Source organism: Cucurbita moschata, unplaced genomic scaffold, assembly GCF_002738365.1.
Source record: "Cucurbita moschata cultivar Rifu unplaced genomic scaffold, Cmos_1.0 Cmo_Scf00034, whole genome shotgun sequence".
Lineage (NCBI taxonomy): Eukaryota > Viridiplantae > Streptophyta > Magnoliopsida > Cucurbitales > Cucurbitaceae > Cucurbita > Cucurbita moschata.
The window spans coordinates 734,827-748,967 of record NW_019268550.1 but is presented as its reverse complement, the minus strand read 5'-3'; the positions used below and the strand labels follow the sequence as shown (position 1 = coordinate 748,967).

General features: G+C 39.1%; 2 protein-coding genes and 1 long non-coding RNA gene across 6 annotated transcripts; 1 reads left to right on the top strand and 2 right to left on the bottom strand.

Moving 5' to 3' along the window:
• The first annotated feature begins 40 nt into the window (after nt 1-40).
• LOC111430575 lies at nt 41-2,451 on the top strand. Of its 2 annotated transcripts, none has more exons than XR_002708336.1 (3): nt 41-233; nt 1,796-1,901; nt 1,988-2,451. It is a non-coding gene; the product is annotated as an uncharacterized LOC111430575 (long non-coding RNA). The 2 variants fall into 2 exon arrangements; XR_002708335.1 differs by having other exon boundaries at nt 2,051-2,426.
• Nucleotides 2,452-3,955: 1,504 nt separating this feature from the next.
• On the bottom strand, nt 3,956-6,617 carry LOC111430569. Of its 3 annotated transcripts, none has more exons than XM_023066846.1 (4): nt 6,144-6,617; nt 5,920-6,014; nt 4,990-5,832; nt 3,956-4,898 (listed from the first exon to the last, which is right to left on the bottom strand). In XM_023066846.1, the coding sequence occupies exons 1-4, from the start codon at nt 6,391-6,393 to the stop codon at nt 4,251-4,253; spliced, it is 1,836 nt and encodes a 611-aa protein (XP_022922614.1). In that variant the 5' UTR covers nt 6,394-6,617; the 3' UTR covers nt 3,956-4,250. The 3 variants fall into 3 exon arrangements, with proteins under 3 accessions (XP_022922614.1, XP_022922612.1, XP_022922613.1); XM_023066844.1 differs by having other exon boundaries at nt 5,920-6,056; nt 6,144-6,616; XM_023066845.1 differs by having other exon boundaries at nt 5,920-6,026; nt 6,144-6,616.
• A 3,822-nt stretch (nt 6,618-10,439) lies between these two features.
• On the bottom strand, nt 10,440-12,200 carry LOC111430574 (transcription factor TCP19-like). Its single transcript, XM_023066850.1, has 2 exons — nt 12,094-12,200; nt 10,440-11,849 (listed from the first exon to the last, which is right to left on the bottom strand). Exon 2 carries the CDS (start codon nt 11,770-11,772, stop codon nt 10,750-10,752), a length of 1,023 nt encoding a protein of 340 aa, XP_022922618.1. The 5' UTR covers nt 11,773-11,849; nt 12,094-12,200; the 3' UTR covers nt 10,440-10,749.
• Between the last annotated feature and the right edge of the window lie 1,941 nt (nt 12,201-14,141).

Below are 14,141 nucleotides of genomic sequence, written 5' to 3'. Positions count from 1 at the left end.
TTTTTTTTTTTTTTTTTTTTTTTTTTTTTTTTTTTTTTTTTTTTTTTGCAGTGAATAGAATCTTTAATGAACTGGGTTTTTTCGTTTGGGTCAAATCCAGAATCCCTTTTAGCCGTTCTCGTTTCTGATTCTGATTCCCACAAGAAATTGTTTTGGCCCTGATGGCCTTACCAAGGAAGCCCCTGTAATTGCGTACACTGATAATCGAGGAAGGGAGGCTTGAATTGAAAAGGGTACGATTCTCGTTCATTACTTCATATGTTTCGTTCTTACAATTAATAAAGCTAGAATTACTATTACTTTTTATTCTATCGTTCTTGTTGACTGAAATTTAAGTCCGTCCTGGCTTTGTTATTTGTATTTTTCTTAAGAGTATTACAAGTTTAAGCCTTCAATTTGTGCTATGTTTAGTTTCAGAGTTAATTATGTTTAGATCCTATAATTTGTATTTGAGATCAAATTTTGATGTTTGGAGAGGATTTTTCATACCATTCTTACGCTTGAAGTTGATGTAGAAATGTGAAGAATAGTGGTGAGGCAAAATTTGAGATATCAGAAGCTTAATATCATAATTTGACCATTCACCCGTCGATTTGAATATAACTCCATACATAAAAGATCCAATTACTATCTCAAAGGTTCATGGTTTGATCTCCCCTCCACCACTGCTATTGTTGAACTCAAAAGGAAGAAAATATAATAAGCCATAAGATTTGGAATACCTCTTTGGTTTGGCTCCAGTTTGTTGTGCCGAAAATGACACAACCTTCGATGCTCTAATACCACTTGATGTGCGCCGATGTTACAACCTTCAATTCTCTGATACCACTTGTTGTACCAAAAATACCACAACCAAAATGTTTTGATACCCAATTGTTCTAGCGTAAGCGGCAACAATTCCCAACACGGTTTATTCTTGTATACTCTGTGGACCTTTCATTGATATAGAAGCTCGAATTGTCTCTCTGGAGAAGCTCTGATTTTGTGCTGAAATCTTGTGGGGTAAATCACTGAAGTTTAATTAACTTAATAGGATCAGTCTCATCTTTAAGAATGATTCCACCTCAGAAACCACAGTTGGGCCTGTTACAACTCCATGCACGAGATTTTTCATCTAAAAAGAAAACTCCACAAGTATGAAATTAGTGAAATGAAGTTGAAAACTCTGCATCAAGTTTTCTTTTTCTTTTATTATTATTTATTTTCTCTTCTTACCTGTTCCCCTGGACAAGAAAGGTTTTGTTGAGTAATGTTGGGAGGAGTCCTACATTGACTAATTAAGGGGATGAGAGGTTATTGGGAGGAGTCTCATATTGGCTAATTAAGGGAATGATCATGGGTTTATAAGTAAGGAACGCTATCTTCATTGGTATGAGGCCTTGTGGAGAAACAAAAAACAAAGACATGAGAGCTTATACTCAAAGTAAACAATATCATACCATTCTGGAGAATCGTAGTTTCTAACAGGTTCTATTGGTGACAACAGAGAAATTTGGTAGAATTTTTTGAGAGAAGAGAATGAAGGAATACTTGATTGATTTTCTATACCTTCCACCAATGCCAACATACATATATATATAGCATATATAGGCAATTTGGGACATTCCCCATTACCATTCATTATCAAAAATCATGCACTTATTTAATTAGGAACTAATGAATCTATTCATACATGTACTTATACATGTATCTATACATGTACAAGTGACCCTTTGACACATGTATCTATTCATACATGTATCTTCTAGTGACCCTTCAACAGGTTCGTCATGAACGGATTTGTTACTTTGTCCAGATATATTGAAGAAAACTTATCTAAAAATTCAGGATGTTGAACGAGAGTTGCCAAATCTTACAATGGAGATGATACTCACATCAGGGCCAAAAAGGAAAAAAAGCAGGTTGAGCTTACACTTAGCTTAGTTGTTTTACTTTGATTGTTGATTTTCATGAAATGATTTTGATTCACCAAGAAGCATGGTTGTAGTATCTGTAGCACGTGAAGGTTTGAGGAAGAAAATAGAAATGACAAGAGAGTGAATACGTGCAGGCAGGTTGAAGGAAGAACAAGCAAAGAAGGTTTGAATTGAAGTGGAGTATCAACTTGTGTTGCTCATGTAGGTCTTGTATTACAAGGATAGTGGGTACTCCTTCTGGTTAGCCATTCACATAACCCCTGTTGAGATACGATGTAGAATGTATGCCTTTTGGGTTAACACGGGAGGAGAAAGCAACGAGGGTCAAGTTATGAAAGTAAAATTGATTTCTGTCCAGTCAATAATAATTGTATCAGATATTTAAGTGTTCTTACCTGTTACTCAATTTCACATCTAGCAGAGATGAAATATGTTTGGACTTACGAGCAGGCATTTATGGAGACTGGTTGGTGAAAAATAGTAGAAAGGCATTGAATTCATTAATTTGAATCTGGAAAAAGGCACCCTTCATTCATGCTTTATTTTTCTATACTTTGTAAGAACCCTTAGTGTTTGATAGAGTTGCAGTCTAAATTATTGCTGGCCCATCATTTATTTCATACAAATTACATCTTATGGGTCCTCCCCAATCCCAACTGCACTCAATACTGCATTAAACCCATAGTCTAACTGCCCAAACTACCCAAATTAGATAGCGTTTACTTTGGCTCATTATATATCGTTGTCAGCCTTGTATTCTAAAACGCATCGGCTAAAGAGAGATTTCCAAACCCTTATAAGAAATGCTTCATTCCCTCTTCAATCAACTTCTATTGGGTATCATTATCCTCGCTAGTTTCCCCTCTCCAACCGATGTGAAATCTTACGATCTACCCCTTTTGGGACCAACATCCTTGTTGGCACACCGTCTCGTGTCTAGCTCTGATACCATTTATAATAGTTCAAACCTACCGTTAATAAAATATTGTCTGTTTTGGCCTGTTACGTATCATTATTAGCCACACAGTTTTAAAAATGCATCTACTAAGAGAGGTATTTACACCTTTATAAGAAATGTTTCGTTCCTCTCTCGGACGGACGTGGACATCTCACACTCACAACCCCTTAACCAAACTTCATCAACCTTCTGAATGAAAATAGTAATATAATAAATAATGGCAGTCTAGATTTAAATTCAAAAGTGGCTCATAATTTTATAAATTTGCTCATTAATGACATTTAATTGTGTGACAAACTTTAAATACAGGATATTTGATTTCAGACGGGGGAAGTTGAAGTCAAACCTGTGAGATAGGTACCTTATCTTTTTAACCATTTAATGTTTTCTCATATTCAAAATCAAATTTTGATTATCATCATTACACTATTAAGTCAACTTAATTAATTTAAGAACATCATATCTAAGTTCAAAATATATGATCCCATCTGCAAAATAATTTCAAATAAATTAATAATTAATTATATAGTTGGTTAAGCTCATTTATTTGAAATCTAAATTATGGACACGTGACCAAGATCTAAGCATAAGGTAAAGTGAAGGATTTGAATTCTTTTTCCCGCTGGATTTTAAGTTAGGGACATTAATGTTTTTATTTATGATTGTGTCCGAAATGTTTCATGCGATGCCAATTATTTTGTGTATTAGGACAGCATCCAAAATCATATCATGCCATCACGTGACTCACTTTGTACTCCATTAATTAATTTCACCTCCCCAATTTTCCATTATTATATCTTACAACTTTTATATATATTTTTTTTTACTTTCGGATTAAATGTATTTTGTTTTTTGAATTTAGGCCCCTGCACTTTGCTTTATTTCCGGGTTACACCCCAGTGCTCTCACAGTTTTGTCCGGTAACCTTTTCAATTATTCCATTTTTCTTATTTAATTATTTATTTATCGTTACCACATGTCGCCCATATCTTATCCACATTGGACATTAAACCTTAAATTATTTATAACAAACTAACTAACTTAGGTTGTTAGCTGAAGTTAAATATTAAAAGAAAAAAAAAAAGAAAATATACGTTTAATTGAATGAATAAAACAGTGCTTTTAAATATTAATTTTTACACTATAGGATATAGATATTTCCCTTTTACTACATAAATAGCATTTTTTGTAATTTTGGGAATTTAGAGTGAGAAATAAAATTTATAGAGAGAAGGAGGAATGGGATTCCTTCGCCAAAAAAGACCGTCTTTCCAGAACCGAAAAATCTCAGTGTTTGTCGGCTGGGTCAACAGTCCACGTGTAACTTCGACCTGCATCTGTGGGTCTACACTCTCCAAGTGGCATCTCCCACGTGATTATCCTGCCATCTCTGTCTCAACGAAACGCACCGTTTCGTTCAAAAGCTCCTCCACTATACACTCCTCAATCTCCTTCACTATCCCCTCACCTTCCTCCTCAAACCCAATCCCCAAAATGTCCATGTCTTTTTCGATTATCCCATCTATGTCCTCCAATATCTCACACTTGGCACGTGGCAACCTTTTCACTTTCTCGCACAATTTCTCCACCACATCCGCCCATACCTCTCCCGGCGACGCCGCCTTCCGGTACGGCCTTACTTCGAGATACGGCTCCAACAATTCTTCGACCAAGTGGCAGAGTAATTTTCTATGGGAATTTGAAACTCTATTAGGGGTGGTGTTGTAATTTTCAGGGAGAACGGTGGAGTACACTGAAGAGGAAGTACTCCTGCGGCGGAGGAGTATTTGTCTAACGTACTCCAGTTCTGCCGCGCTGTCGTGGTTGCCACTGCAATCGGCGGCGGAGGCGGTGTTTTGTTTGGGGTTGTTGCCGTCTTTATTACTGTTACTGAGTGGTAATTGGATGACGTGTTGGTGATGATGAATAATTGAAATGTGGGGTTGGTGGTTAGATGACTGCAAGTATCGTTTTGATTCCTTGTCGACTGTCTGATTTGCAGGTTGATTCCGATTGCACGGTGACTGTGAAAGAAAAACAAGAACACAACATAACAAAAATTAAAATTAAAAATATTATTATTAATCAAAATAGAGAGTAAGAATTTGAATTTACCTGCATTGGAAATGGTTTAATGGGTGAGGGAAATGGAGGGTCTTTCTTCATAACGATGGTCAGAACAGAGCCGAAGTTCAAAAGCTGATTCGACAATGGAGTTTTCTTAGTGTTCTTGAGAGGACCATCAATGGCGGCTTTGGTTATTCTGGATGGAACTACAAATGGCTCCTCTTGTTTATTACTCTTCTTCAACCCCGCCTTTGTCTTCACGGGCTTCTGTCTTTTTGGCTTCCTCTGCCCTAGAACACCTTCTTTCATGGCCTCGACTTTTGGTGTCTGTTTGTTGGGATTTTTGGGCAGTCTGGGAGATACTGAAGAAGATGATGATAATGATATGACCTTTTTGGGTTTTGTTTGTGTAATGATATCCTGATCTCTTCTTGTACTGTAATAATTATTGGTGATATCGCTGAGACCACCTTTTCTGCTCACAGTTTCTTTGATTTGCTTCACGATCTCTTTAGCATAATGGCTTGGATTCGGACCTGGACTTGGACTTGCATTCTCTTTATCGAAATTGGGGATTTGAAGTGAGAGGCGGTGGTGATAATTATCCACATTTGGTTTTCTTTCACAAGATGTTCTTGGGGTTTCCGGCAAGGAACGAGTCCCAGTTAAATGATTTTTGCCTGTTTTTGGCTTTCCAACAACTGAATGAGGAGTTCTGGTTGTGGTTGAAGGAGAGGTGGATTGAGGTAGAAGATCCAAACCCATTAATCTCGCCACTAAAGTTGGCGTCTTGGTGCTCGGAGAATCGTTGCCGGCGGACAAATTCTTGTTTGAATTCATTTCTGATTCTTTGGTTATTCCACTTTTGGTTTTGATTTGAACAATGCCCTTCTGCGACAAAGAAAAGAGTTTGAATTGGGTTAGTTATTGTGTTTGCAAAATAGAATTTTCTCGAGAACATAAAATCAAATTACGTACTGGGAAATGTAAACCATCCTCCTTTTGTTTTGGAGTACATGGCAATGAAGATTCTTCTTCCTCTGACTCCACACTGTTTCGTGGAGCTTCAGTACCTAAATTTTTCACCGACCCATTACTCAAAATCAGATTTTGATCTGAAATACATAGAAAAATTAGAGAAAGAAACCAAACCCATATATCAAAATCTGATTTTGGTCCTATAAAGAGAGAGAAAAAAGAACCTTTAGACAGATGGTCGTCGTCCGGCGGTGGAGGAGAGACAATGGGGTTGAGAGAGACAGTTGATCGAGGAGGGTGATGATGTTGGTGGTGGCTCAAAGGATGAAAATCAAAGAGCTGAAAAACAGCACACATACAGCCAGCAGAGGTAGAAGAAGAAGCTTCATCGAAACCATTTGGTTGATTTTTGAGTGTTTTAGTGGAAGCTGTTGCTGTTCTTCCATGTCCGCTCCAATACCTTTGCTTCCCCATAATCGGGAATCCCCTTTCTTTTGTGTATCAATTATAAGCAAAGAGAGAAAGAGCGTTTGATATATAGAAAGAAAAAAAGTTCATGAGAAAAATGTCAGAAACAGGGAAAGCTAAGAACTTTCTCTCTCTCTCTCTCTCTCTCTCTCTCTCTCTCTCTCTCTCTCTCATGTAGTAAAAGAGGGAAAAAGAAAAGGGAACGAGAGATTCTGCAGTGGAAGCGAAAACAACGGATGAAATGAAAGCATATTTATATAAGAATTCAGGAATTTGAAGTACACCCAGAAGTATGATCCGTTGTTATTCTCAGTACTCTGTCTCTCTCTCCTCTTCTCTCTGTTACTTTCTTTTCTTACACTCACTCCCAAATTTTACCGCACCCAAACCCCAAAAAAACCATAACCCCTTTTCATTTTCAACTTTGTTTTTGTGTTGGGAATTGAAATGGGTGAAGGGAATAAGTAAAATAGTTGGCTGGGTTCGCAGTCTGCAGACTCGGGCTAAGAACCTAAAGCTTTATATAATACTATTTCTGGGTTTTGGTTTTGGTTTTGGTTTTGGATGATGAATATTTAACTCAATTTATGCACCTAAGCCATATTGGCTATGAGATGTGGGGATAGTTCTGAGTTCTGAATCTGATAACCAAATTTACTTCCATTCTCTGTTTTGGGGAAGAGGGTATTTCTTATTTGTTTCCTTAGTTTGTTGTTTTTCCTTGTTAGGTACATAGATTGGACCTACAATAATAATGAACTGATGAACTCCATCTCGAGAACTTAGCTCTATGATATTCCCCTCTACTAATGTATATGAAAGATACAGTAATAAGTGCTCCAATCATGCATTGTTTAGAAAGGAATCAATGGATTTGACAGTAAAGTTTGAGAGAGGGAAAAGCTTCAAGATTTTATGATAAAAAAGGGTGATATGAAAGCAAATGGGTTTTGTGGGAAATGCATGTGAAGGTAGGGTAGGAAGGGAATTGTTTGGTTATGAGAAGTGAGGAGGCAGAAAGAGGAGTATTAAGGACAGTGTAAACCTGTAAAGTGCTCTGTTTGGATCCCACTTTCAGACACACCAAACAACATAAATAATCAATCCTATCATCTTTTTAACTACAACAAGTGTTTTAAACACTTGTTTAAGCTTTATAATACCAAAATAATGGTGTTTTCGTGAGATCCGGTTGAAAGGGGGAACGAAGCTATAATGGCCCAAGTCCATTGTTAGTAGATATTGTCCTCCTTAAGCTTTCCCTTATGGGTTTTTGAAGAGGTTTCTATACCCTTATAAAGAATGCTTTATTCCCCTCTCTAATCGATGTGAGATCTCACGATCCATCCTCCTTTGAGACCCAGTGTCTTCGCTGACACTCGTTCCCTTGTTTCCAATCTATGTGGGACCACCCAATCCACCTTCTTCGAGGCTCAGCCTCCTCGCTGTCATATCATCCAATGTCTAGCTCTGATACCATTTGGAATAGTCCAAACTCATTGTTAGTGGATATTGTCTGCTTTGGCCCGTACGTGGGATCTCACAAAACAATAATACGTATAGTAACCCTTTTAAAGAATAGTTTCAAATACATGAAAACAATAAAGAAGATATTTTTGATAAACCTAAGGTTATGGAAAAAAAAGTAAAGAATATTGGAGTGCACATTAATGCAGGACAACGTGAAGTTTCAGATTCAGTTTTTGTGGAAAACTTTGCAGATTCTAAGGTTAAATACAATACAAGTTGAGGTTCCCAGAGAGCGAAAAATTTGAAATTCAAAAGCTTGTAAAGTTGAGAGGGAGAAGGGGTGGAGACATTATTCGAGTGGTGGACATATGATGATGGTGAATTGCAGTGAAGCCATTGTTTTTTATGCCTCTTAAGTAACCGTTCGGACCAGACAAACACACATCCTTATGTCTCCTAAAATCTCACTTTCCTTCTTCCCTTTAACTATCATTTTCTCGGAACTATGTGGAAGTCTTGGATTTACAAAAAATTGGAGACATGGAGATGTTGTGCCTTTATCGAACACTTTCAAATTTACGCCCAACCCATATTGAAACTTCACTCCAATGATGCACAAGCCCACAAAATTGGTACTATTGGAGATGGGAATTGTATGAGAGAAAGTGTGGGGAGGCCCCTCCTTGTTCCTTAACCTTATTCAATTATTAATATTCTTCTTCCATTGTCAGCAACCCTTTGGATGGATATAAGGAATTAGGAGGGAATGCAGAGTTTGATCTTGAAATCTTGAACAAAACGCCATGATTCATGTTTGAACGCAAATGTTTATTAATGGATAAATGGGTGTTGATTAAGGCTGGAAGACATGAGGGAGGGATGTGATTTAAATTAAAAAGGGATTAGTTTGTCCACTAACCTGATTAAGAGTGCATGCATGTGAGTAATATGAGCATAGAAATGATGATGGCCGTGGATGTCCAAATTGCATGCTTGTGGGTTCAATGCACGCTCCATGATATCTGACTCTAATACCATTTGTAATAGATCAAGTCCATCGCTAGTGGATATTGTCTCTTTGGACTTTTCCTTTCGGACTTCCTCTCAAAGTTTTTAAGAAGCGTCTGATAGAGAGAGGTTATTGTGAAATCCTACATAGGTTGGAGAGGGGAGCAAAACATTTCACCTCTCCCTAACCGATGCATTTTAAAACCTTGAAGTAATGCTTATATGGGAAAGCGTGAAGAGAACAATATCTGCTAGCTGTTAGCTTGAGTGGTTACAAATGGTATCAGAGTCAGACACTAGGCAGTGTGTCAGTGATCTCACTGGTTCCCAAAAAGGTGAATTGTGAGATTTCACGTCGGTTGAAGAAGGTAACGAAACGTTCCTTACAAGGGTGTGGAAATCTCACCCTCACCCTAGCCGATGCCTTTTAAAAATGTTGAGAGGAAGCCTAAAAGGGAATATCAAAGAGGACAATATTTAATAGCGGTGGACTTGGGCTATTACAACCACACTATGACTACTTATGGCAACGGACGAGTTCGCAATCATTCTAGACATGGAAGAGGATGGGATCTGAATTATCCTTCACTTTCCCTTGCAATAGAAGATGGATATGGATATGGATGGGTATTTTACCAGAAAAGTGACTAACGTTGGGTCGCCCAATTCAAGTTACCACGTTAAAGTTCGTGGTACGCCTGAATTATGGTAAAAAAATAAGGCAACCGTTGTTTCATTTTCCACAACTGGGTCCAAGAACTGTCCAACATTTATGTCCAAATTCGGTTTTGGACCTTTGTGTTCTTAGAATTTGGACCAACCCAGATTCCAAAGTTGGATCAATATCATGAATTCGGTGTGTGGGCATGCACTTTCAAGCATGGCGTTGGCTTCAGGGATCACATGGAACGACCTTGGCGACATGTTTGGAGGTGCATCTTTCTCTGCCCGTTCTCTGGCGTTGAGTCTATCAACACCGACGCGTTACATCCCTGTTAAATACTCCATCGTACACATTTTCAGTACGAACAATCCTCCACATTACTCTCCATTGTTGTAAGTGAGACAAAATCTAGATGGTGAGATCCAAAGAAGGGAGGGAAGCATTCTTAATTTGAAAAAGTTTATAATGTAAAATCTACCTAATTATCCCATTAAAACACACATATGAATAACCAAAAAAATAAAATATTGGGATAAAGCGGGGACCACCACTAGGACTTAGGAGCCCAAGTATGAGTCGGTCCAAATAGGGACACGTGTCCTTCTATCACATGACAGCCAGCTCCGATGTTGTGGCCCACCCCACCTGACCTAACTCCTCAATCCCTTTTTTTGACTTTATTTTTGTATAATCCATAAGCTTTGTGGGCCCCCCCCCCCCTCCCACGCGGCACGCCTCGCCTAGCTATTAGGTTGCGGGGCCCGTGCGTACACGTGCATCCTAATCTTCTCGTAACCCACCACCCTGCACGTGGGCAGGGCAACCTTCTTGACGGTAAAGAAAGCCAACCTGCAAGAACTATAAATTAAATGGTTGAATGAAAAGTAAATTTGTTTTCCTTTTCGGAGTATTAAAAAGAACGGCAAAAGATTTCAGTCTCGCAAGTGTTAGCAGTGGCAGTAAAACTGGATATAAACAAGAACAAATTGAGAACAGAGAGAGAACAGAGTAAAATAAAAATGGGAGAAAGGAGGAGGGAGGCGGCGGCGGAGGAGGAGGAGGGGCTGTTGTATCCTAATCTTTTTACAGTGCTGACAACATTTATTAGTGGGAAAACAATCTTTTGCCCAACCTGTTTGTAACTAAAGTTCTAACACACCAAACAACAGCAACAACAACGATAACAAACACTGGGAGTTAAAAAAAAAAAAAAAAAGTCATTATTTTTTTGAAGGTTTCGAACATGGCGTTTCAGTCTTTGCGGGGCTTGGTCGACCCATGAATTCAAGCTCCTTCTTCTCGTAAATTTCCAACGAGAAATCTCTCAACATTTGTGTGCTACCACTGGTTGTCGCTGGAGCACTCGCCGTCGCCGGGGAAGATCCACTTTCTAACCCACTCGAACTATTTGAAACACCACCTCTCGCCAGAAACGGCATCACACCCCCAAATTGCAAACTGGGATTCATTGATGATACGAAATTAGATATGGGTCTTGCCGGCACTGCCCACAGCTGCGGTTGGTGGTTGTTTGGTGTTCCCGGAAACATGAAGAACGGCTCTGTAACCCCGCCGGCGCTGCCCCAGAATGGAACAAGGCCGGCACCGTAAGCCGCCATTGGAGCAATCGGCGTAAGACCCGAGGAAACGGTTGCTTGATCGTTGCAATCGTTTGATTCGGAGTTTGAGTCTTTTCGTCGTTTTTTCCTTGGTGCTTCAGAAATTTCCCCATTCGGCCTCGCCGGGGATGTGGTTGGGATTTTAAGCGTCCCGCCGACGGAAACGGCGATGGCCGGAACGGTGCCAGTACCCGTCGCTTCGATAATTGCCGGCTCGGCGTGCTCGAGTAGCCACCGGATTGTCTCGCCGTCAGACTTATGGTCGAGTTCTCTGGTCAGCTGGAAGATACGGGCGGCGCAAGCCGCCGGCATCCGAATCCTCCGGCCGCGGCCCTCAACCTTTGTGTGGCGGTCCTTGGAAGGACGTTTCACTGGCTTCGCCACCGTCGACGGTATCTGAGAGAGACTCAAAGGATGCATAATATCCAATCCATGCTCCATAATCCCTTCCTTTTCTTTCTTCGGAACCGCCGTAGACGGCGGCTCCATGTGGGGATCCGATAAATTCCCTTCAGACTTGGCAAGATTCGAAGAATCTACGGTGCAACTGTCCTGGTTTTGACAGCCTCCATTGGAGCTTCCTTCCTTTTCATCAAGGCGATGGTTTTGATTGGCTTCCTCCATGAAGAAACCCAAATCAAAATCCAAGTAAAACCCAGAAAAATTGAGAAAAAATCCCCGACACCCAACAAAGAAAAGGCCTGAAATCGAGAAATTTCGCAGATAGAAGTGAGTGAAACGTTGGAGAAAAAATGTAGAAGAAGAAGAAGGGAATAACAGGTTGACCAGCCGAAAATGAATCTGATCTCAGTATGTACTGTGGATGATTAGATAGAGTAATTGAGAAATCCAAAGCAAAAAATTGGGTAAAAACATTTGTTAAGTATTTTAAGAAGAAAAGAAAAAAAAGGATGAAAAAGGTAAGAAAGGAAGAGAGAAACAAACCCTAGAGGAGCAGAAGCAGGCGGAGGAGCAGCAGCAGCAACAGCAGCCAGAAGCCAACCCCACTTTATCCTTTCAACTTTGAAGAGGGACCCCCAAACCCTATTTATTTTATGGAGTAAAATTAATGGACGGCTCAGATCTTTTGTTTCCATTACAACTTGCATAGATGGTTGGCACGTTTGGGTTTGGTCAAAGATTTGTTTGGTTTGGGTCTCCACCTTTTTTTTTCTTTTTTTTTTTTTTTTTATGAAAAAGAAAAAGGAATTTGTTTGTTTCTAAGTAATTGTAAATGTCAAAGTGATGAGCATCAAACATTTTTGTTTTTCATTTTTCATTCATTGAAAGTAAAAAAGCCGCTTTTTTAGCTTTTTTTTTTTTTTTTTTTTTTTATGAAAAAGAAAAAGGAATTTGTTTGTTTCTAAGTAATTGTAAATGTCAAAGTGATGAGCATCAAACATTTTTGTTTTTCATTTTTCATTCATTGAAAGTAAAAAAGCCGCTTTTTTAGCTTTTTTTTTTTTTTTTTCTTCTCTTTAGAAATATCTTGAATTAAGATGAAATAAAATAGTAAAATTTTATATATTTTTATCATTTAAGCATATAAATATTAATATTAATAGAGCTACTAGCATTCAATCATAGTCTTGAACAATTGCTTTATATGATAGACCAAAAGTTTAAGAGATGGGTTTGTAGCTGATATGTTTACTTTTCCAGTCGTGCTCTTAACTTTTCAGGGAGCAGAGAAGGCGGCAGATTCATGGAGGGGTGATTAATTTGGGGCTAGGTGATCATTATGTGCAAAACTCGCGGATTCGTTGCTATGGAGCTTGTGGGGATTTTTCTAGTGCAGGTAGGGTGTTTGATGAAATGTTTGTTTGAGATGTTGTGTCCTGGACTATCATGATCGCTGGATTGGGGCAGAGTAACCATCCAAAAGAGTCCTTGGAGCTGTTTTCAAAGATGCGAAGCTTGGGTATTGGCCCTGATGGGATTATTTGAACTAGTGTTCTCTCTGCTTGTGCTAGCCTAGGAAGTCTTGGCTTTGGCACATGGGTCCATGAGTACATAGATCAAAGAGGAATCAAATGGAATATCCGTATTGGAACTGCTATTGTTGACATGTATGCCAAATGTTGGTGCATCGAAATGGCACTGCAAATCTTTAACAATATGCCTCAAAGAAATATACCTTCACTTGGAATGCCCTGCTATGCGGTCTGGCATTGCATGGAGTTGTGCAGGAAGCATTGAAGTTTTTTGAAGTAATGATAATATCTGGTGTCAAACCTAAGGGGTATTAATTGTTGGAAATGTTGAGCTCTCTCATAACATACAAGATTACATCTTGGAACTTGATCCAGAGGATAGTGGTGTGTTGGTGCTGCTGCCCAATATGTCTGCTACTAATGAAAGATGGTCCAATGTGAGTCGATTAAGGAGACTAATGAAGCGTAGAGGTGTGAAAAAAGCAGATGGATCAAGTGTCATTGAGGTGGATGGTAAGGCTCACGAGTTCATGGTTGGAGATATTAGCCACCTCCAAACTGTTATAAACCTCATCAACTCTGTCTACCATGATCGAACAAAATACCAACTTAATCAGGTGACTTTCAATGACATATCAGAAAGCAACCAGTAGTTCAGTAGATCAAGTGAGGTCTTGCAGCAAGGTAAGTGATTAATGGACTTTCGTAATCCACTATTAGCAGATATTGTTCGTTTTGACCTGTTACGTATCGTCGTCAGTCTCAAGACTTTAAAACGCGTTTGTTAGAGAGAGGTTTCCACACTCTTATGAGGAATGTTTTGTTATCCTCTCCAACCAACGTGGGATCTCACATTCTCACCCCTTTGGGGGCCCAGTGTCCTCACTGGCACAGCGCTCGGTGTTTGCCTCGGATATCATTTATAACAACCCAAGTCTACTAACAGATATCATCCATTTTGGCCTGTTATGTATTACTATCAGCCCCATAGCTTTAAAACGTGTCTGTCAGGGAGAAGAGGTTTCCACACTCTTATAAGGAATGTTTCGTTCCCCTCTC